Source organism: Rhodamnia argentea, chromosome 2 (genome assembly GCF_020921035.1).
Source record: "Rhodamnia argentea isolate NSW1041297 chromosome 2, ASM2092103v1, whole genome shotgun sequence".
Taxonomy (NCBI): domain Eukaryota; kingdom Viridiplantae; phylum Streptophyta; class Magnoliopsida; order Myrtales; family Myrtaceae; genus Rhodamnia; species Rhodamnia argentea.
In genome coordinates this window covers 20380315-20400708 of record NC_063151.1, presented here as the reverse complement: position 1 = coordinate 20400708, position 20394 = coordinate 20380315, and the positions used below count along the sequence as shown (strand labels likewise).

The following is a 20394-nucleotide window of genomic DNA, read 5'->3' as shown; positions in this document are numbered from 1 at the left end:
ATTATTTGCATTTGAGTTAACGAGTTCTTTCCAAGCAATTATTAAGTATGGTTAGATGAACTAATTTGGTTTTTTTAGCTATTCAATTCCAGTGTTGAATAGGAAAAAAAATCTTTATTGGTTCTACCTTCTCTTTTTTTCTTTTACGAAGAGAATGAATTTTTTTCTTTATCAAAGGATAAAAAAAAAAAAGGGTCCGAATCTCCTGCTGGAATGATTGGGAAGATCAAATGTTCATTGCAAATTGGTACATTAGAAAATGCAAAGTTTTCAAAATCATTTATTTAACAATTTAATAATCTTAGGATAATTGTTAAAAAAGCTCATATAATCGGTAGAGGATTTCGCAGAGCAATTGCAAAATAATATTGGCCCCGATACAATGTTCGATACGACATTGTACCTTTCAAATCAATGAGAATATGTTAGTATTATGGCGGATCAAATGACTCCCAAATTCGACTCATACTTTATCGAATTTCTCTAATGATACATTTGACTTCGTGAACTTGAATCGGAGATTACTAAAGTGGGCTTTATTTTCCTTTATAAAGTGCCACGATATCAATTTATATTGTTTTATTTGACTACTGCTCAACAACACATTTTCATCACTTTTTTCAAGGACCATAATGACGTATGCGCCGAGTTCACGAAAAATTTCAAATTGGCATATCTATGACAATTTTATTATAAAAATCTCAAATTGTTACACCTGTGACAATATTTACCTCCGATTTGTTTTCGTTAAATTGAGTTAATATCACCAAAAAACCCCAAACTAGACACTTGTGACAACCGGAGGGTAAAAATATCAAATGTTACACTCTCAACTGCCACGTGTCATCTAACTTAACAATTTGATGGTAAAATTTAATGAAAATCAATGAAAAATAAATTTATCACAAGTGTATTATTTGAAAATTTTGATAGTCATAAAAATTAGCTTGACTAAATTTGTCACGAAATAAGATGATGAAGAATGTCGCGAAACATTTTAATTAATTGAGAAAATGAGGTTCGACCAAAAAAAAAAAAAAAAGAGAAAAAGAGGAAGAATGTGGGAGGAGTGTAATCAGGGTGAAATACCAGGAGTGCCCCTCTCTCCAGTCTCCTGCCCCGCTTGGTTTCGCGGAGAACCAAGAACGAAGCTGACGTGTACAACTGTCCCGCACGTTAGTAGGCCCCGCACTCATTGGGGTCCTTGACCAAACGTTCCCTTCCTCCAAACATTCCCCGGTCGATCAAGAGAGAGAAACTCGCCACCCTTTCTCTCTCTGTTCCGTTTCACTTTCTATCTCTCTCTCTCTCTCCCCCCTCCATTGCAGCACCTGAATCTCGTTGCCTTTCGAAGACGATCATCGCCATCTGGTAAGGGACGCCGATGAATTCCGTCGACATTTCCCTCTAGCTTCTTCTGATCGCCGTTGACGTCCCGGTGTTTATCGTTCCGGCGCGCGGGGGAGGGCGAGGGGCCCTGCATTGTTGAGCTCTGACTCGGAATGCTGGTTGCAGGAAGGGCTCGCCCGGTGAGCGGCGTTCTTCGGTGAGGATCGCGCCGCGCCCCCCCGGACTCTCTCACCTTCGATGTCATGACTACTCGGAACAGCGAACCTTCTCAGGTACGTCGCGCGTCCGACCGATCTGCTTCTCGGGGCGTGGGACGATGAGATGAGCTTGATTTGGTGCCTCGTTTTTGTTTTGCCTGTTTGAGCGGATGTCGTGGAGTTTCGTGTGGTCGAGGTTGTTGGTGAAGCGGGGTGACGTTTTGAATATATATATTTTTTCCTTTGGTTTCTCGCGTGGTTTTCAGGGAGAGAGCGGTGTTCCTCCGCCTGCTCCTGCTCCTGCTCCTGCTCCTGCTGCTGCACCTCCGCCTGCGCCTGCGTCTGTGTCTACGCCTGCGCCTGGACCGCCGCTGAATCAATCGACTTCTCGCACAGGCAATAAGGTGCTTAGCTTATTCCGGATCACAATGCTGTATTAGCTGCTTCATTGTCTGTTTTACATTTTGGTGTCCCACCACTGGGAAGAGGAGATTTGATTCATCTAGTGTCTGCGGTCAGCAATGGAGCTGTTATTTCTTATGTGATATCTCTTCACGATTTATTATTTATAGCAACTTTTTTCTTTGTTAGTTTTTTCGTCTTAATTTGCTAGGCCTGTTTTCCTTTAATTGCAGCTCTGTTACTGATGAAAACCTATGTATGCTTAGAGCTTAGATATCCTATTCCTTAGTAAAATAGGAGTTAGATATGCAGAAGCAATGCTGCACTGTGAGAACGGGGAAATGGAATTCCTATACCAAACATAACTCAACCATATCAACCTTTAGGCAGTTCATAATGTTCTTTACATATGTCTTTGTTTCGTGTCTTGAGTAATTCTACTATGACTTACTGAGGTCCTGTCACCACTCCTGCTTTCTAACTATAAAAGCAAGTACTTATTCCCTGGTCAAATTGTCAATTCTTTGCAGGTTTTTAAGAGCGGGCCACTATTTTTGTCGTCCAAAGGTACGTTTATATGATGTTCATGCATATGGTTCCACTAAAGGATAACAAGTCAGAATTCAAGAGGACAGATCCAAGCAAGAAAATCTCATCTAGTTTTGCCGTTATGCTTGGGGATTTGCAATAATGTTGGGTGTCATGCTTCTTTCTATCATGTGGCTTTGAAATGTAATTTGGAGGTTATTCGTATATTCTTTTGAGATATAAGGGCAACTTAACTCACCATTCTCGTTAGTTGCACAACTCAGTTACTGGATATGAAGTCATTGTTTGAAATGGAAGAGCAGAATTTTCAATGTTGTATTGTCCAATTGTTTGCTACAAGGTATACGTGCAACTTTGATGGTCTAAACTGCTGTTATTATTCCTTCTCCTAACACGATAGATGGTACTAAACTTTGATGCAGGTATTGGATGGACATCGTGGAAAAAGAGGTGGTTTATACTAACACGTACATCCCTGGTCTTCTTTCGAAGCGATCCGGTAAGCAGTGCTATTCCAATGATAGAGTATACTAATGCTTTTAAGTCTCCTTGAAATGTACTTTTTTTCCAGCTCATGCATAGATTATCGTCAGATAAAGCGGATGTTACTTGTGTTTTTACTGAAGAAATTGTTATAATTATGTGGAATTGACGAACAAGGTGCAAGAACACACACAGTGATAAATTATATGGGGCATAAAGAATCAAGACTTGGCTATGAGACAATGTCAGAAGTTCGAACCTAAATGTTTAAGCTAAAAGTAGAGGGAGACTACATATATATAAGACCCCAAAAAACCCAACAGACAAGTGATGTAGGATACTAGCTGAAATGTTTAGGAAAAGTTAGCCCCGATCATGCCTATGAGCATTTTCCTAAGCTTGAGATTCTCTTATTCCCACTGTGGCAAGCTAATTCCACATTGTTGGCCTGGACAGAGATGTAGAAGAATTGAAGATCTATTAGACAATACAAATTTAAGGCAATAGAGATGTTGTGTATGACGTGCTTTGGTAACTATTTGTGCTTGGGTTACATGCTAAATGTTGATGTCAATCATGACACCATTCTATGTTCTATTACGGGTTTTTAACTACACTGAGTTTGTATGCGCTCTCAATGGACCATGTGGGAGATTTTTGGAAGTATAACATTGTCTACGGGTTTTACATGGCCCTATATTCATGTAATCTTCCCTCTACCTCATGGCTTTTTCGCTCGGAGATTCTAACAACTATAAAGGTAAAATTAGAGTTCTCGTTCTTGGTGAAGATAGGCGTGACAGCATGTGGCTTGATCTGGTTCATCCCCTCCTAAATCCCACTTTAACTCCACTTCTCCCTGCAACTCAGGTAGCTCTTCCTATCTTACGCTTACCCCGTATCATCCAGTATGCACTCAACAGCAACTTCATCCCTACACCAAATGTCACATACATTCTTTGTAAATCCTATCCTGCCTGACTCCATCCTGTATGCTACCGTGAATTTCAGTTGGTTTCTCATTTCCCTAGTACGCAACTAAGAGGAGTAACTTAATGTTGATTTTGACCAAATCAAACAACCGGTATAGTTGCAGTATCCTAATTACAGCATTGGTAAACTTATCTAATCAGAACGAAAATCTGAAACTTAGTTCCTTCCCCCTTGCCTCAGCCTTTTTTCATGACATAATTTGCGTTTCCCTCTTGGACTGGGTCCAACGTAAGTTTCCTATGGGACATTTAAGTTTCCAATTGCCAGTTGAATATTGTTTTGAAAGGCAAGCCATATGTTGTCACGTGCAATGTCTTAATTATTAAAAGACCTAACGTTAATGCAGAATGGGAAATTCTCATTCCTTTCCCTCTCACCTGGCTATCTAAGGATACAATTCGTCTCCTCAATCTTCCTTCACCTGTTTAAAGTTGTCTCATGTCCCTTCGTGGAATGGGGCATGTTATTTGAACCCAGTTGTCCTTGCCGCTGCTGATCTTGATCTTTTTGATTTTGGACACATGTTGCTTGATTCTGGCTTGTTGCGAAGAAATGCTGCATTCAAGTTTCAGTATAACCCGTGTCATATATTGGTGGGCTACGCCAGTGAAGTTAACTCAATTAATTAGCACCTTAATTTGGAAAATAATCTTGAAGTGTCAATGCCAATTACTTCAGCTGAGAGATGTCCATGTTGATTAGTTATACAGAATGAGGTCTTTATTTTTTATGTTGCTTAGGCACAATGCACCTACTCCAACTCATGGAGAGGAACAGTCAGTTAACATTCTTTGTGGGCTCTATAGTAATTCCATATCTTAGGTCCCCTAATGTCCAACCTTATACGATTGTGCAACAACATCCAGGGATTGAACTCAGGGAGGTTTGGGACCAGTTTAGGTTATTGTCAAGAAGTCTTGTTTTACAATTCATTCCCTGGACAAACAGCTTTGAATTCATGTTATGCGTTCCTCATGCTAGCTTGAAAACAACAGGATCATTGATGAACAAGTTAGTGAAGGTTAGTAAAACCATGTCACTTGACTAGGCGTCTGCCATTTTGACGCTGCATGGATCTTCCAGCTACATGTTGCGATCACCTTAACAATTTCCACTCCCATTGTGATTATCTTACGATAGAAGCTGACAAGAAAGGTGATAGAAGCTACAGTTATACTTCTTTGGACCCTTTGGAGTGCTCTGTGGGTTTTGCACTGTTGATGTGTTCAGATGGACAAAAGACTTTCCTTCTGTAGGAATAAAGAGAAACCCTAAATTCTTCGAAGTATTGCAAATAACAAAGGCTAGCAAAGTACAACTTTGGTCCTTGTGCAATTTTGGTGCAAGTCAAATTGCTTTTTAGAGCATTTCAATATCAAATGATGCCTTCACCTGATATTTTGAACTTGTGGGAAAAAAATTATATAGCATGGTATTGATCACAGTTCTAAGCTCAAATATCCTCTCGGTATTATCTTGTCTAATTCATGTCTATCATTCTATCAATGTATTCTTGCCACCGGTTATTTGTTTGATATGGTCTTGTGCACATGTGGTTTTCAAGATGGGGGTGGAGTTAGCATTTATGTTTGATATGAATTATTGGCAAGCAATATTCTATTTATTCTACATGAACTAAAGTGCCAATGGTCACAGTTTCTTGATTCGCTTCCTCAATTATGGCGATGTCCATTCTGCAATTTGATGACAAAGCCCACCCTCTGGATTTGGGGGGGTTCATGAACATTTCAATACAAAATTACACCTTCAACTAACATTTTTTTAAGCTTTTGGGAATAACTATCGTCTAATGCTCATACAACAATCGATGGCATGGTACAGGCTAAAAGACCAATAGGTAGGATTCGAGTGTTCGAAGTATTGCTCATGGCAAGATGGTTCTATAATTATATGTTTAGAGTCAGGTAACTACAAGATTTAAAAATTTGAATATTTCATAAGATAGCTATTGGTGGTTGCTGGTTATAGCTTGAATCAATTGCTAAATTCTCTTATATGCGTTATATCTCAACAATTTCGGCAAGGAACCTTTGTAGAAAAATACAATTGATGAAGACTGTCTGGGGTAGTAGAGTCCAAAATGATTGATTATGGTGTAGATGAAATCTTGATGTGTTTTGCTATATCAAAATGCCAGATCTACTTGCTTTGTGTACTTGAGGTGTTCATCATTTTAAAAGAATGTGGGGTTTAGAGAGGGGTTTGTCTTCATCGTCTGATGGAAAACAATGTGTGTTGATAATGTGGCGTGTGAGTTTTGCTTTTCCAAATTGTTTGCTTTTATCTGTCAGAAATCTTCCTCCTTAAGATTCATTTCTCGTCCCCTTCCTCTTGTTTTATCTCGAGGCATGGGAGGATTCATATGGTTGTTTAAATTCTCCAGAGTGCCATACCTCAGAAAGGAAGTGAAGTGAATCTGACCCTTGGCGGTATTGACCTCAACAATTCAGGCAGGTTGGCTTGCTTGTTCCTATTATCAGTGTTCTGAGTACCCAATTTCTGCTCATCCTCATCCTCATGACTATAATCTGAATATACCATTGCCTAAAATCGTTTCAATTTCTAGTGTGGTTGTCAAAGCAGATAAAAAGCTATTAACAGTGCTTTTTCCTGATGGTCGAGATGGACGGGCCTTTACACTTAAGGTGCGTCTTTTCATTTTTAAGCAATTAGACTGATTTTGAATGCACACCTTTTCTTTCTTTAGCCTGTGACTAGTTTCCAGAATCTTATTCTCGGGATTGCTTTCAAAGAGCTTTTCCCTTCAAGATTAATGGTATGCAGTATGCCATTTTACATCGAGAATTGCTTGCAAATGTAGGTTGGTGATTGTGTTCAGCGACATTGCATGGTTCATTTTCTAACTTTCCCTGTTTGAGAACAGAACACCAAGATCTTAATAGTGATGAATACATGAGATGGTTTTTCTCATTAGACATTGGCAGAGTAATGTTTTTCAACTCTAATATCTCAGACATACTGGAACACAAAAGTGAATACAAAAGTGTGTGAACTATCAAAATGAGTCAAAGCGTTACATATTATATGTACTATAAATCAGCACAAATTCTAAGGTTCAACAAAAAATCAAGATATGGAGAACTCCAATAACAATTTGATGGGAAGCTTTATAATATTTGAATGAAGAAGAAATTCTTTCTTTAATAAACCCACAAACTTTCCTCCGGGGATATAAGTTACTACTTGTTGATCACTTATACTACCTTCAACATTTGACTGCATTTTCAAACTGAAATGAAATAGGACTACCAAAAGTAGGATCCTCCAAATTGAGGCGTCCAAGGGTTTTATAAAACATTGTCAGCATAGTTGTTTCATTTTTTCTTTTCTGAAAATCCTCTAGGCTAGTCTATTCAGAACTCTATGGGAGACTGAAGTATTGTTCAAGCACTTAGTCCTTCCATCATGTCAGTAGAGACTGTTTAGACCACATTTGCAAGTACCAGAGTGCAGGCGACTCTTTGGAAACTCATGATCATTTTTGTAGTTTTGTATCGGAGAAAACTGGATACAAATAATGGTAAGCAGAATGCCTCTTATGGTAAATTGATGCGAGCTAAGTCCCACATTGGGCAACTAAGGATATATTCTGGGGTTTATAATGGGTTGGGTTCCCTCTCCTGACAAGCTAGCTTTTCGGGATGAGTTCTTCCACCCCTTGTAAAGCATCAATATGGTATCAGAGCCACTCCTAGGATGCCCGCCTTCTAGCACTTTATTATTGGGACTGTGGTCCCTTGGTGGTGGTCCAAGGCTGTCTTCGGGGTCGTTCTGCGAGGTCACATAATCTTGAAGAGGGGGAGGATGATGCAGGCGAAGGAGAGGCTTATAATGGGTTGGGTTCCCTCTCCTGGCAAGCTGACTTTTCAGAATGAGTTCTTCCATCTCTTGTAAATGGAAATCTTTTCATTAGAAACATTAAGGGTATGCAAATGTATCCTACAGTAGTTACAAGACAGAAGACCCACGAACTTCATGAAAGATCAATCCTCTGAGCTGCCACTGCAAAGACCAACTGAGAGACTGGACATCCATTAGTCCTTTACTAAGTTAATGGCTTCCCTTGCTGTCCTTCCTAATGATCTGAAGGCAGGTACAACATGTATTGGAACATCTTGAAGAGATAGATGAGGGCATACTATTCTACCCTACTAAAATGTGAAAAGTGCTTCATTTCATTGGAGATTAAAATTCCATTTGGAGAAGGAAAGAACAAAGGCTTGGCCATTATCAAATATCTGTTTACCAATAAAATTTTCAAGTGGTGTCTTTATCAAGTGCAAATGCCACATAGGGTTATTTTGCAAATGCATTTGTGAATAGAGGTCTTTTTTAATCAGAGTGAATAGAGGTTTTCAAATGGTGTCATTGTCAACAACCACTTGTCAATAGATACTCTAAGTAGTGTCCTTGTCAATTGCAAATGCTGCATAGGGTTATCTTGTGACCGCATGTACATGATGAATTAGTCCATCCTTAAATATTTAATGCCTCAAACATAAACACTTCATTTTTAAACAAGAAATGTAACTTGTAAAGATTCTCAAACTGGACATGATGGTGAGCTTAGATGATATACAAGTATTTACTCTTGTAGAGGGATGGAAGGAAATGAAATAAGTGAAATTGCATAAAGTTCTACCATGCAACAATTCATGGTTGTGGACAATATGGAAGCCTTTATAGAACCCATAGATCTGTTGATGGCGTCTCATTTTGCAAGTTTTTCTGGCAACTAAAATGCAATTCTTGTAAGAATTGATCTGCTACTTGCTGACCTTTAACGTTGTGGTGCTTGATCAGACCAAAAATGATGAAAAGGACGAGGGAGTTTATTTAAAGTTTAGGTAAACTTCGCAAAAATCTCCGAACTTTGGGGGGTAGTACATGTTCGTCCCGAACTTTCAAGTGTTAAGACTTTCTTTTTGTTACAGAACTTAACGCTCTGTTATTTTATCCATTAGCATTTGCAAAAAGAAAATTATAGAGGACGGGAGAAACCTAAATTAACTAAAAGTAGTGATAATAGAAAACATAAATGTCATTAGTACTTTAAAAAATAGAAAATTATTAAGATTTGGTAAATATTGCCACTTTAATAAAACCAAACGAGATGTTTCAAGAAAAAGAATAAGCACAAATTAAATTAAAAGGGAAAATGCCTCAATAACGAAAAGGTAAACGACAAAAATTTGTTATTTTTTATTTATATTTAAAGGGCTGATTCGTTTAAATTGTGGTTGATTAAAAAAAAAATCAGAATGATATCTATGGTGACACTTGTAACATTGTTTTGTTATCAATCATATTCTTAAAATATATATCAGTATTTATTTGTTGATAATATTGTCTTTACTTCTGAGAATAATATGTTATTTAATTTATATTTCTCTTTTTTCTTTATAGTTTTATCTTCATACAGAAATAAAGAGTAAGAGAGAGATTTCAACAAAAATAAAATGAGATGAAAGTAAACTCCCTTAAAAGTACTGTGCATTGTTCATTGTTCATTCTAATGGAAAATATGACAAGAGGGTTAACTAATTTAGGAGGGTAATGTGCAATTGAAATTGTAGGCGCAAACGTGCACTATCCCAAAGTTCAGCCCAGTTTTGTGTAATTTATTTTAGAATCCGAAACATTAATAGTGTGAACTTGGAAATTATCAGCACAGGAAATTTAATGCGCATTTTATATTATGTTTCTTGTCATTTCCCCTTTAAAGTTATCTTCTATAATATCATGCCTTCTCTGATGTTGCAGGCTGAAACTTTGGAGGATTTATATGAGTGGAAGACTGCCCTTGAGAATGCATTGGCTGAAGCACCAAATGCGGCTCTTGTAATGGGACAGAATGGAATCTTTCGAAGTGATCAGGCTGGTGCACCTGATGGCTCTCTGGAACAATGTATGCTCCACTTGACAAAAATCAATCTCAAATACTGATCTTCTCTCACATCTTTATATAACTCGTGTGGCACATAGTCATTATTGAGCATCTGAGTGTTTCAGTAATGAGTAGGTGTCTTTAATTTATATCAGAAGCTTAGTTATCGGATAATGTAGCGATTGCAGGTTTCTGAAAAAATGAGACAACGATAGCTCTTTCAGCGAGCTTCCTCAGGACTCTAATCTTTGAACCTTGATTTGAAGATAAGCCTGCTTTTCAACAATTATGAACCAAAGTGGAGAACTTTTTTCAGTTTTACAATAAGTTGTGGAGAATGATTTCCCGAGAATTCTACAACTAGAATGCTCTAGTTTACGTGCTGGTTGTACGAAATGTCTCGTCCATTGCTGGTCATTAGCTTTTCTAGAGCCTGTTATGAATAAAAGTCCAGATAGAACAGCACAGATTTCTGACTTCTTTGCAGTTACATATGAGAATTTTGTAAACTGAACTGAACCGAGGAATTTGTTGGTTGATATCTGGTATTAACCTCTTGATTCTGTCTGATTCCTGCTCTACACATTGCCAATGTATGCTTGCAGCCATCACAAATTTTATCGGGTAGATGCTTCATTAACCAATAAAATTGCTCATAGCTCGTGAACCTTTTCTTTGTCGATGCCCTTGAATTATATTGCTCTTATTGCCATCATCATGCTAAATTGTCATTATCTGGTGCTATATTGTCAGTAAAGGACAGACAGAACATCAAATCAATGGTTGTCGGTCGGCCGGTCTTACTTGCTTTGGAAGAAGTTGATGGGACTCCATCATTCTTGGAAAAAGCTCTTAGATTCATAGAAGAGCATGGTGAGCTCTATTAACGCTGTCTTTGCTTCTTGAGACTAATCATTCTGAAATTATTATTCCTTATATCTATTTGATGAAATCTGTGCTTGTGTCCTGATGAGGTTTGGTTTTCTTAACTAATGTTGAAGGTATCTCCAGTTTATCTGGTGAGCAAAATGTCGCATCTCAACACAAACTTCGGTGATATAAGATAACTGAATGGAGCATTAGTGCTTTTATGGAACACCATATTCTAGGACAAGGGTGTAGCTCACTTCCATCAGATTGTTTCTTCTCTCTTGAAGTGATGTTTAATCTTCAATTAGTGCACTCATAGACATTAGTTTGAGCATATACATTGAAAGGGAAGAACAACTTCTTTAATAGTGTCCTCTTAACAATAAGCACAAAAAAGCCCTTGTCACTGCGATATCAAACTTGGGCATGGAGAGCTATCATAGGCTTATATAGTCCTTTGTGCAGTTTGGTTTACACTTCCAACTATTTAATTTGTTAAGTTGACAATTTCATGTGCCTACTCTTTAGTTTGGTAGATTGTGGAAGATATTCGTTTTATATCTTCCATGTTATGCTACAGTTCTTTTTCTTAGATCAATACATGTACTTATATCTGATTATTCGAAGGTACTGAACAGGGATTAAAATAGAAGGGATCTTGCGACAGGCTGCAGATGTTGATGATGTTGAGCACCGAATTCGAGATTATGAGCAGGGTTTGTTTGTTTACATATCGCTTTGTTATTTATTGATCAATCTCTGTATGTCTCGATCATGATGCTGAAGATTTATATTATTATGGGTTTCATTTGATTATTAGCCTGGACAGTATTGCACTAAGTTCAGTGACAATATTGTCTCCTACTTGATGTACGTTGTCACATAAATTAATCATGTCGTATACATATGTTATATCCTGAGTGGACAATACAAAAATTGAATGCTAGGATGGATCCATGCATTCTGTTTAATGATCATGGTTGCCTCAAAGCATTTTTACTTTATGATTAGGAAGTACTGAGTTTTCTGCGGAGGAGGATGCACATGTTATTGCTGATTGCATCAAGGTACTGCGTTTACTGAGATACCTACAGAATTATTTTTTCTTAAGTGTCTTAAAAGCCCTTGTTACGGCCAATCACATGCACTTTTACAAGCCAAGTGCTGGTGTGCATCTGTCCAGCATTGATATCAAATTAAATCATGGAATTGATGCTTCCACATTTCTATTTACATTGAAACAGTATGTTCTCCGCGAGTTGCCATCATCTCCAGTTCCTGCATCATGCTGTAATGCATTGCTGGAAGCCTGCCGTAAGTTTCTTATTTAGCTGGTGATTGAAAAATTCATATTCTCTGTTTTAGACATTCAGAAAGAGAGAAAAAACAGATAATATCACAATATCACAATCGTCTGTATGAACTTTTTGCTGCGTTGTCTTTTATTTTGTAAAGCTATTCAGTATCGGATAATCTTGCAATTATAGGCACTGATCGTGATGTACGAGTCAATGCAATGCGCACTGCAATTTGTGAAACATTCCCAGAGCCAAATCGGCGCCTATTGCAGAGGTAGTTGATGAAGTATCTTTACATTAATACTGCCAGAGTGCGTTATGAAAGCTGCTGATTCATTTACATGGCCGGATTGGCTGAAGAAGTTTGATTAATTTCGTTCTTAGAGAGCCTGATCACAAGTTTGCACTTAACGAGTAACTTCTCAGGAATTACAAATACATACAGTTTTCATACAACTACTCTTTTTTTAGCTCTCCTATGGCAGAATAAATTTAAGATCAGGTCCTTTTATTTTTTACTAGTTTTGTTCAGCATTTGATAACCTGTCTTCATATGTCTTATTTCAGCTGGTTTACTGATGCATCTTTCCCGTCTGAATTTGCCTTTCTCTTGACTCATTTTTCAGAATACTTATGATGATGCAAACTGTAGCTTCTCATATGGCCGAGAACAGAATGAGTTCTTCAGCCGTGGCAGCTTGTATGGCTCCTTTGCTTCTGCGTCCTCTTCTAGCTGGCGACTGTGAGCTTGAACATGATTTTGATGTCGGTGGTGATGGTTCTGCCCAACTTCTCCAAGCAGCTGCTGCAGCAAACCATGCTCAGGCAATTGTTATAACCCTTCTAGAGGAGTATGGCAAGATATTTGGGGTAAGTTCTAACTCCACGTATCTTAATTTTGGCATATCAGCCCTTTCAGTATGCTCATCTCTCCAAGTTAGAATGGCTACAAATATGCACATTATCTTTGCTGTCAATAATGTTCTTCGTTGCACTTCTGATAGCAACCCAACGATAGTTAACTTTCAAATTATCATGTACCACAACAAATTACCATCACAAAGATGCTTCTTAGGGCTTCAGCTTTCACATGTTTCCACTTAAATATTTATGTTTGCTTTTGTTAAAGCTGTCACAGCGTTTTGAAAGCAGAAGCAGCTACAATGAAGCGATGCCGCATGAGTACCTTAAAGACTTTTACTCAAAGATATTAAAATGCAGAAATCAAACCCCTGAAAAATAAGCCACTTCATCTCTGAGCTCTGATGGAAACTGCCAAGAACAATAGCAATCAGTAACTTCAAGAGTTTTGGTCAAGGATAAGGCAATTATCTGTTCTTACCAGGCACATCTAATTAAAGTCGAGTAGCTCTAAAGAATTTTTTTCTTCAGACGTTTTAGTTGCAAAAGGATATGAGATCGAGTCTGGATACCTTATCTTGGTGGACCTAATATGCATGGTTTCTGGGCATTGTTCCTACAAACGCTGCTTCTCCTGAAACAAATGCCAATTCTGCACCACAATCTTCTTATACTCTTCTTCCACAGAATCAAGATGGATATCTCTTTCATACTCATACAATACATGGTTCTCTTTCCTTAAATGAAACAATGATTTAGCTTTGGCTCCCATCTAAACCATCTCATCCTAGCCTTTTCCTCAAGTTTTGTGTGAAAGGATGGCTCCATTCCTGATTCTCGTTGGTTACGTTTCAAAATTTCTTGTTAGTTGGACATTGAAGGGCTTTGCCCTCTCAAGTTTAAGGCCACTTAGAGAATATGCTCCCATTATGTATGGGCTGTTTAAACATCTTCATGTTAGCATGCGTCCTTAATTCAGATTTAGACAACCTTACAGATGGGATTGCTCATCCAGGATCCAAGTCTTTGCACTCATTCTGTAACCGCATATTTATGAGTAAACAGTCTTCTCGCAATGCTTTGATTTCATTATTATACTTTTAAAGTTCAGAGTTTTCTCGCCGTTTTGCAGATTCAGACTTTTCATATTTGCTCCACGTGCTCTGAGTAGCTGGTGCATATAGATTAGACATGGTCTCTTATTGTCCATCCTCTATATATCTGGTTCAGATTGCTTTGTTCAGAATTGTTAAGGCCTCTCGCATGTGCTGTTAGAGCTTCACAATTAACTTTGTTGCAGGAACATGCTCTATCTCCTGATATATACTCTGACTCAGAAGAGAGCGGAAGTGAGAGTGAGGAGGAAACCGATGATGATGGATCCTATGAGGATGATGAACATGATGATTTAACCCAAGATTCTGAATTGGAATCTGAAGATGATCGGGGACATACGTCGAGTGAAAGCCACAGCAGCAGTGACGAGGATGGGGACTATGCTTCCAGTAACAAAACTGATGGAGATAATGCTCAACATGACAAGGTATTTCCGTACACTAAAACAATCAGCACAATGCTTAATTATGACTGGAAAAACCATACATGTTTTGGTATCACCAGTAACCATAGTATGGTGTTGTCGTCTGCTGTCCAAGTTCTCTTTTTACTACAAGTAAACAATAAGGTCAGTTACTTTATGGAATAGAACAATCCATTACCCTGAGTCTCTCGGCTCCAGAAAAGCATGCCAGCATAGCTGACATTTATCCTGTTATTGGAAAAAAAGTTGGTGCATATTATTCAGTTAAATGCACCATCATTTGTTTTAAAAGTTTATGCTATTAGAGACATTATGTTCTCATGCGAATGCAATCTGGAATGGCAAAAGCCCGAACTGTTTGAAAGAGATGTGGAGGTGAAAGAATGATTGAAGACCATAAGACATTGATGTCATAAATAAGTGAAAGGGGAATGCAAGATAATTGAACTGGAAACCCTGGCATAGATACCATATTAAGTAAAAAGGCAGGAGCGATTTATGCCAAAAGGTAAGTCGTTATCCACTTGTGTCAATTAGATTTTATGACAATGCCTTTTACTGCAATATGAGCATTTTTCTTGGCAAATTCTCGTACTCCATGTGCCTGGACATGTCAATGCTTATTGCAATGTTCGTGAAAGATGCTATCAAACAATAATTCTCTCCTTAAAAGAATACTTAGTTAAAACATAGGAAAATGGGATCACTTTAGAATTAGATAGACAATATAGGGCTGATGACCTTAACTGTGTTTGGACCCTTGGTTTCTCCATCAACTTTGACATTGTTTCCTCTTCTTTCTCGTGGCAATGCACAAGCATCATTCCCTATCCTTTCTGTGAAGCAGTAGCATGGAGAAGTTAAACTTCCAATGTGGTGGAGCTGTGGCGATATCAAATAATAGCATTGTTTTTAGTATATGGTTATTATCGTTGACCAGTTAGGAGTGTCGCACTGATGACAAGAAGTGTGTTAAGCTTAAAAATTGCCTGATTTGAAGGTTTGCAACACAAAGCTCTCACTACAACTGCTTTTGTATCTGTACGAGTTTCTTCTCTTTTTCCTTTTCTGAAGGGGACTAAGATTTGTCTCTAAAGCTATGCCGGATACTTCATTGTGATTGATCGGGTCTTTTTTTTTTTTTTTTAAATAGATTAATTTCCGTATTTGTACTTGTCTATGTAGGTATCTGAAAGTTGTAGTCCACATTCTGATTCCCCAGAAGCAGTTGCTGATTTTAACGAAAAAGAGAAGCTATCACAAAATTCACCTAAGACCTTACCATCCCAAAATGAGGAACCACTGGGGAGTGAGCACACTGATAACCAGCTAAATAACCATGGTCCGTCACGGAAGGATGATGAATTTTCTCAAGCACCAGTGGATGATTTTTCAGAAATACATTTTTCTGGAAAGTCGGCCGATCATGTTCCATTGTCCAATATGAAGAAATCAACAACTATAGCTGGTGGGACTGTCCGTAGTGTTAGGCGTCCCGCAGTTTGGGGACGTACTCCTGTGAGTATTCTTTTAAAATGAGAATCAGTCTCTTGCTTTAGAAAACTATTCCCCACATCTCTCACTCCAAAATATAACATTAGTTCTATGCCTGCACTGCTGGGATGGTCCATGAAAAGCCAAATCTTTATTCATTGCAAGTTGTGTTACAATAGTGTTATTTACTGTTGTATCTCCTCTTTTGTCATGAATTCAGGGCAAAAAGAACCTATCCATGGAATACATCAACTGTGACATTATTGATGAGTAAGTGATGCAGCTACTGTTTGTTGTAAATTATTTGTTAAGACATTGTAGTTGGTGTTTCTAATTGAGAAAGATGATGCCAATGATATATTTGTATACTGCTGCAATTCATCTTTGACTGAAGCCACATCATCTTGTTTGTTCCTTCTGGAGTACAACCTTTATAGGGGATTAGCATGTGTTTGTTTATCATAGTGAATTTAGGAAGCACCTTATATTTCTGAGTCTGCACTGTTACCTCTAATTTGATAATCTGTTCCTAATTTGAGCATTCAAGACTTGTAGGGATAATACTGAGCATTTTCCTTGATGTTGGAGTCCCTTCTTTTTCTTTTTCTGTCCACCTTTGGTGTATGTAGGCTCTTCGGGGAGATTGTACGCTACTTAGTTGCATTCGAGCTTATTTGATTCTTCTCTTGTGCTTCACTTGTGGATTCTTGGAAAATTAATCAAAGCATGGTTCTATAATATTGCATAAAACTTTAGGTTTGTAAACTTTTGCAGATTGACAAATTTGAGCTTATCTTTCTTTTCCTATCGAAAGGTGATATTCTATTGGTGCATTTAGACCTTATAAAAATAAGAGGCTATAATCTTAACAAGTATGATCATATTCAGTCTCCTAAATTGTAATAGAAGTTCTTGTGTACCCCTTTATTTTGCTTTGTATCTTCCACTAATTTTTCCACTGATGACAAATTTACCATTGTAGGGTTGAAATCCAGAGGCTTGAGGTTACAAAGCTTGACTTGCAAGACAGAATTGCAGAAGAGGTATGTGCTTCCTCTCCATGTAGATTTTTTTGCATGAAGCAGTTTAACTTTTATGTTGGAATTTTCATTTTCTACTGTAGGCCAAGGAGAATGCAGTTCTTCAGGCTGATTTAGAAAAACAGAAGAATGCATTGCACAAGCGTCGTCAGGCTCTTGAGCAAGATGTATGTTCTATGCAATTCTACTGGGTGGCTTTACATGTTGTCTTATATGCAAATGACTTTTGTATCTCTGGTTTCAATTAGGGTCACATAACAATCTTTTAGAAGCACAAAGAGAACACAAGGAACCTACGTTCAGCTCCTTAATTAAGTACCTGCCTTGAGTTTGAGACCATAAATGTAACTGCCAGAGCTGTCTCTTGGAGACAGCACTATACTGTTCCAATTAGCAGATTCCCTCAATTAACCTAGATTTCGAAATTAGTGGCTAATAGCAATATTTTCGTTTTATATTTTCTGATTAATTTGGGTTTTACCTTTGTGTCCCATCTATGGATTCAGAGCATTTTTCCATAACCTCTTGATTAGTTTTTACCTATTGCATTTCTGTCAAATGATGCTCCTACTTTTGCACAAAACTAATCTGATTGCATTTTGTTGTTGCGAAACTGATTTTGTTGGCCATTTCATCATTATAATGTGACGTGAATTCTTGTGATAGGTGGCAAGACTGCAGGAACAGTTACAGAAGGAAAGAGATCTGAGAAAAGCCTTGGAAGCAGGGCTTAAAGTAACTAGGTTGCCCGTTCCTGTTGGAGCGAAAATCAATGAAAAGGTTGGTGAATTTCTCACTTAACATGTCTATGTTCCCTTTTTGTGTGTGACAGGGGAAGTCTAAGTGGCTTTAAGAAAAGGAAAAATCATTTAACTTTGGATCTTGTAGACAAAGGCAGATCTTGAAGATTTAGCTCGGACAGAGGCAGACATCACCAATTTGAAGCAAAAGGCTGATGATCTTGGAGTAGAGCTTAACAAAGAACGCGAAAAGAACTATCATTCAATGCAAGATTTAGGCGATCAACAATATAAAAGTGGAGATGACGGTGTGAAATTGTATGATTGCCAATTCTTTAATCGCTCTGCTATTGCATTAGCGTCTAGAAGTGCTATTAGTGTTAAACTTCGAAATAGAAGTGTCTACATGAATGACCTTCTTTCATTTTTGCCAGTTTCTAGAAAAAGTTGATGCTTGAATTTTGTTTTTGTTTTTTTAGTTTACCTCAAAGAAGTCTGATTAAGAAGACATGAATTATATAGGACCGTCATTTTACACTACATGCACACATACGAACGTACTTGTCTCTTCTTGTCTTTGACTTTTGCTTACTTTCATTTCTTATGGAACAGGAGGAATACACAGGGCGACATTAAGAATCCAGAGAGTTCATATCTTGCTGGAAGGTCAACATCCACAAAGGTATGTTCACCTCTTTGTGTCTGTCTCTGTACTTGTGTGTATTTCTCTTCAAAGATCTTTGCCTAAATACATATAAAGAACGATCAGCTTCGTGAGTTGCACAAGGGATGGATAATTATAAACAAAAGTTTCTTATTATACGATCTTGGGGTCGGACGACAATCTACCTATGACTATTAAATCTCCAAACGCTCGTGGAATTCTCCCAATTCTTTAGAATGTTTCTCATTTTATTTTGTAATTTTCTTGGGTGGACCAACAACATGACCCCCTACCTTTTGGATGTTTTCCATGAAAGGACTCGAGTTTGGATGGCATCCATACTGAGAATGAGATGGAAGAGTTGACATCTTCATCAAATATACATCAACCTTTAAGTCAGCAGCCAGATTCAGCATATAACAGCCGATCTAGGTCCTTGGGTCAGCCAGCCTATTCTCAAGCTGCAGATTCGGCAGCAGGAAGGCCTCTTGCTCCAGTGTCATCAAAGAGGTCTGGTACAAGGAACGAGGTAGATCTTAGCAACTTATATGGCGAGTTTACTTTTGCTGCCAAGCTTCTCGTAGGAAAAAAATCAAGATAAATCACAGTGCATGCCTAGCGTTATGCCAACTATCGCAAAAGCGCTTTTTTCTTCAAAAATACCTGTCGTGTCAAATTTGTGTATAACTAGATTCTGTCTGTTTAGCTGATTATATTCATCACAACTCATTTGCCTAAGAAGGGATTAACCTTCGACAAGAGCCAAAGTGCACTTCTCTCCTAACAAAAGAGATGTTAAGCAGTTTAACTTGGATCGTATGCTTGCAAAATGAGCTAGGCAGAAATCAGACATTGTCAAAATTTGATTTTTGAAGCACTCCAGTTGTGCTGCTTCTTTGTTGATAGTTGTGTTGTTGCCTCTTTGTTCGTTCCTTTTTGCGTTTGTTCTGATAGAAATAGGATAGGATGTATATGTAGTCTAGAATGTGAAACTAGATAGAGTAATCAGCATTCCTCCAATTCTTTCCAATCTCGCTGTTTTCGTTTTTTGTCTATGAATGAGCAGGGACCTAACTCGACAACTTCCGCATTGTCAAAGTTGACTACTCGATTGAACTTCTTAAAAGAGCGGCGTACTCAGATTGCCAATGAGCTCCAGAACATGGACAAAGGTCGAGGTTCCTCTCCAGCCTTTGAGGTTCTAGAAAAAGGTAGAGCATCGGAATCTCAATCTGAAGAGATCCCTGGTATAGAATCAGATGGTTCTTCTAGACCAATCCAGGACCCAAGAGACTGGTTGGGAAGAGAAAATAATTCGCTGAATCGTGAGAAATACAAGAATATAACTAGTCAGGATGCCGACGGAGGAACAAGATTAGAAGGCCAGCCATCACAAAACGCAAGCAGAAATTCGGAATCAGACGTCGCTTCGAGGACAGGTCCTAGATGATGGAGTGTTATTGTCTGATAACATGGTGCCAAACTCGCTGCTTTCATTAACATCCAAGTTTAACTGGGCATTTGTTTGTGGGCACTGACACGAGGAAGTAGGACGCCTACACCACGAGGTTAGGATCCATGTCAACATTTTAGGAGAAGGTGAAGACCGGGAATGTTATCTCCCAAAAGCGGAAGGCAATATGGAAGTCTTAGGCCGGCCCCTTTGGGAAACTGCAGGTCCAATTCAAGTATTAAAGGTACCATCATTCATCTCCAGAGAAATCTCGCTTGGTTTTGCTCCCTTTTGATGTAGAATCTGTCTAAGTGCACACTACTTGAATCAACTTAACGTATTCGATTTTTTCCTGTTCTGGCCATGGAAACTGTTGACATGTTTTTTCCATCTTTGAGCAGTGCTCTATGTTATATGTCTTCTCCCTAATTCATGCATCATATAGAGTCTGCCCAGGAAAGATTCCATACATCATAGTCAAAACTCGATATTATACATAATTTTTTTCGTCCTTCTCGAGGTGAAATTGCT

General features: G+C 38.2%; 1 protein-coding gene across 2 annotated transcripts; it reads left to right on the top strand.

Moving 5' to 3' along the window:
• The first annotated feature begins 1204 nt into the window (after positions 1-1204).
• On the top strand, positions 1205-20332 carry LOC115739496 (rho GTPase-activating protein REN1). Of its 2 annotated transcripts, none has more exons than XM_030672606.2 (24): positions 1205-1371; positions 1516-1622; positions 1814-1951; positions 2480-2516; positions 2921-2997; positions 6379-6449; positions 6562-6640; positions 9780-9924; positions 10657-10776; positions 11412-11489; positions 11785-11840; positions 12018-12087; positions 12261-12345; positions 12698-12941; positions 14233-14475; positions 15658-15990; positions 16187-16236; positions 16949-17009; positions 17090-17173; positions 17673-17786; positions 17895-18064; positions 18359-18428; positions 18727-18939; positions 19477-20332. In XM_030672606.2, the coding sequence occupies exons 2-24, from the start codon at positions 1593-1595 to the stop codon at positions 19858-19860; spliced, it is 2952 nt and encodes a 983-aa protein (XP_030528466.1). In that variant the 5' UTR covers positions 1205-1371; positions 1516-1592; the 3' UTR covers positions 19861-20332. The 2 variants fall into 2 exon arrangements, with proteins under 2 accessions (XP_030528466.1, XP_048130077.1); XM_048274120.1 differs by having other exon boundaries at positions 1233-1376.
• The last annotated feature ends 62 nt before the right edge of the window (positions 20333-20394 follow it).

Coding starts and splice junctions, on each gene's coding strand:
- LOC115739496 (XM_030672606.2), top strand. CDS start 1,593: ATGACTACTCGGAACAGCGAACCTTCTCAG. Junction 11,490..11,784: donor AATTCGAGATTATGAGCAGG/GTTTGTTTGTTT, acceptor CTTTATGATTAG/GAAGTACTGAGTTTTCTGCG. Junction 17,787..17,894: donor GAGCGAAAATCAATGAAAAG/GTTGGTGAATTT, acceptor TGGATCTTGTAG/ACAAAGGCAGATCTTGAAGA.